General features: G+C 31.8%; 1 protein-coding gene across 1 annotated transcript in view; it reads left to right on the top strand.

The window, feature by feature from the left end:
• nptnb (neuroplastin b) overlaps positions 1-2067 on the top strand; it is a 45137-nt gene extending 43070 nt beyond the window's left edge. Inside the window, exons 8-9 of the mRNA XM_052531736.1 lie at positions 830-851; positions 946-2067. Of these exons, the coding sequence (XP_052387696.1) occupies positions 830-851; positions 946-1006 (83 nt within the window). The 3' untranslated portion in view covers positions 1007-2067. The remainder of the gene's footprint in view (positions 1-829; positions 852-945) is intronic.
• Positions 2068-2258: the final 191 nt, after the last annotated feature.

Raw genomic sequence — 2258 nt, 5'->3', positions numbered from 1 at the left:
TATTTTATTTTATAATTTTATTACTGCAAATTAAACATTTAATTTTAGTTGCTTACCAAAGCAACATGTTTTTTATTTAAAGTTTTTCAACTAATGTTTATATTTTATTTCAGATTTATTTTAGTAAGTTTACTTTTCTCATTTTAAACATTTCCCATTTTAAGTTTTCCATCTAATGTTTATATATTGTTTTAGCTTTCTTTCAATTAAATAATAATAATAAACTTAGTAGCTACTTAAGCTTAATTTATTCTCTTTTTTTAATATTATTTTAAGTTTTTCATCTAACATTTATATTTTATTTCAGCTCGAAATAGATTTTACATTTTTGTCTTATGTATTCCATTTCAGTTAGTTGCAAAGGCAAAATGATTTTTTTTCCTCCCAAATATTATTTTTATTATTATTATTATTTTAACTGAGCGTTAGCATAATAATTTCCATGACTTGTCCAAGCCATCCAGGAAATCATATTTTTTTAATTCACTGATATTTGTGATGACTTTGAGAACCCAAATAATGTCTTCAGTGGAAATCGTATTTATTAATATTAATAGAGAATCTAAACATTTTCAATCCAATTATGTGTTCATGCACTTCAATCGACATCATGAACCCAGACAGAAAATAAAACAATTAAAAATATATTATAATAACAGTTTTCTGCTGTTGCATTTTACAATGACTATTAAACCAGATAACAATTTATCATCTAATGTTGTGTTACATGAAACTAACACACTTCAGAAAAAAAGATCCAGTAACGTGTGATGAATTAATATATTTTTTTTCTTGCATGTTCTTCACCTGCGTCTCGACCCTGATGAAGATGATGAACCAGTTGCATCGACGTAAGAACACAATTCCTGAACACTATAAATGAGTTTATTAACACGTGACGTTATAATGCTTCCAAGAGTTTAACCGAACACATCTGTCATGCAGAAAAACGAACTCTACAAACAACCACAAAGACAAAAACATACGACAGCGGAACGCCAACTGAGTCCACGGACCGACGGAGAAGAAGCGGAAGGTTTATAATCCAGTGTGGAGTTACAAACAGCATGCGAACGCTTCCTTTAGTCGACTAATGCATCCCTTCCCCTGTTTCCAGACGACTGACTGCATATCCGGACCACACCGAGAAGAAACAACAAGAACCACAGCATTACCCCAACAATAAAGACTCTTACGTTTGCCTTATTCAGGCTCATGATGTGTGACCCAATCATTCTGAAGGTGAAGATGATGATGATTTTATCACATGTGCTGTCAACGTTGCATTTGGTTGTTTTATCATGCCCTCCTGCTGCACTGATTCTTTTTCATATCTACATCTTGTCTCGAATGCATGCAATAACATAATCGAATACGAGTCAGAATATCGTTTTCTATTGTTACTTTGAGTGACGTTGCATCCAGATGAATAGCTAGTGTGTGTGTGTGTGTGTGTGTGTGTGTGCGCGCGTTTTTAAAGAAATTCAAATGGATAAAAAAAACTAAGTGAGGAATCCTCGAGATCTTTGTACAGTTTATCATCCAATAAAACGATACTAAAAGAAGGTTTTTGTCTTAAACTAGAATGCAAGAATCTTTGTGCGCGGCAGAACAGTATTTAATCTTAAAGCTGATATTGTATTACATTTGTTTTCTGGAGTTATTTAGACGTCTTGTACATGTGGTGCTGTAAGTGTTCAAATATTAACATAGCATCTGTAAAAAGGAAAAGAATATATCTTTTTTTTTTTTGTAAATGGTGTTTCTTTTTAGAGAAGAGATGGTTCTTGTACAGCATGGCTATAATCCTATGCAATATGTATTCATATAGATCTACTGATAATTGTACGGTGGGGTGGGTTTGTTTAATTTCGGAGAATCTAAAGCTTTAATGGGATAAGGGTGCGTCGCATCTGAAATGCACTGCATGACAACTCCTGATCAATACAGTGTGTCACCATGACAACGGACCAACATAACGGGAGGAAGTGGGTGGAGCTAAAGCCATTACAAACTATTATGTGAAACCAACTGTTTCCTTTTTCAAAATAAAGGTTCCAAAATATGTGTTTTGTGTCACTCTGAATGAATCAGCTGTGAGATTTGTCTCCTTTAAAATGATTCAGCAATGAAATTTTTTTTTTAATTAATTAAATGTAATTAAGTTAAAATGTTCCTTATTTAATTATCATTATAGCTTTATCTAAATTAATAAAAGTATTTTAATAGTTTTAGTTGTTAACTTATTTATGTATTTT

Source organism: Carassius gibelio, chromosome A18, assembly GCF_023724105.1.
Source record: "Carassius gibelio isolate Cgi1373 ecotype wild population from Czech Republic chromosome A18, carGib1.2-hapl.c, whole genome shotgun sequence".
In the NCBI taxonomy this organism is placed as follows: domain Eukaryota; kingdom Metazoa; phylum Chordata; class Actinopteri; order Cypriniformes; family Cyprinidae; genus Carassius; species Carassius gibelio.
The sequence above is the reverse complement of the archived record's forward strand: the minus strand, read 5'-3'. Positions and strand labels throughout refer to the sequence as shown.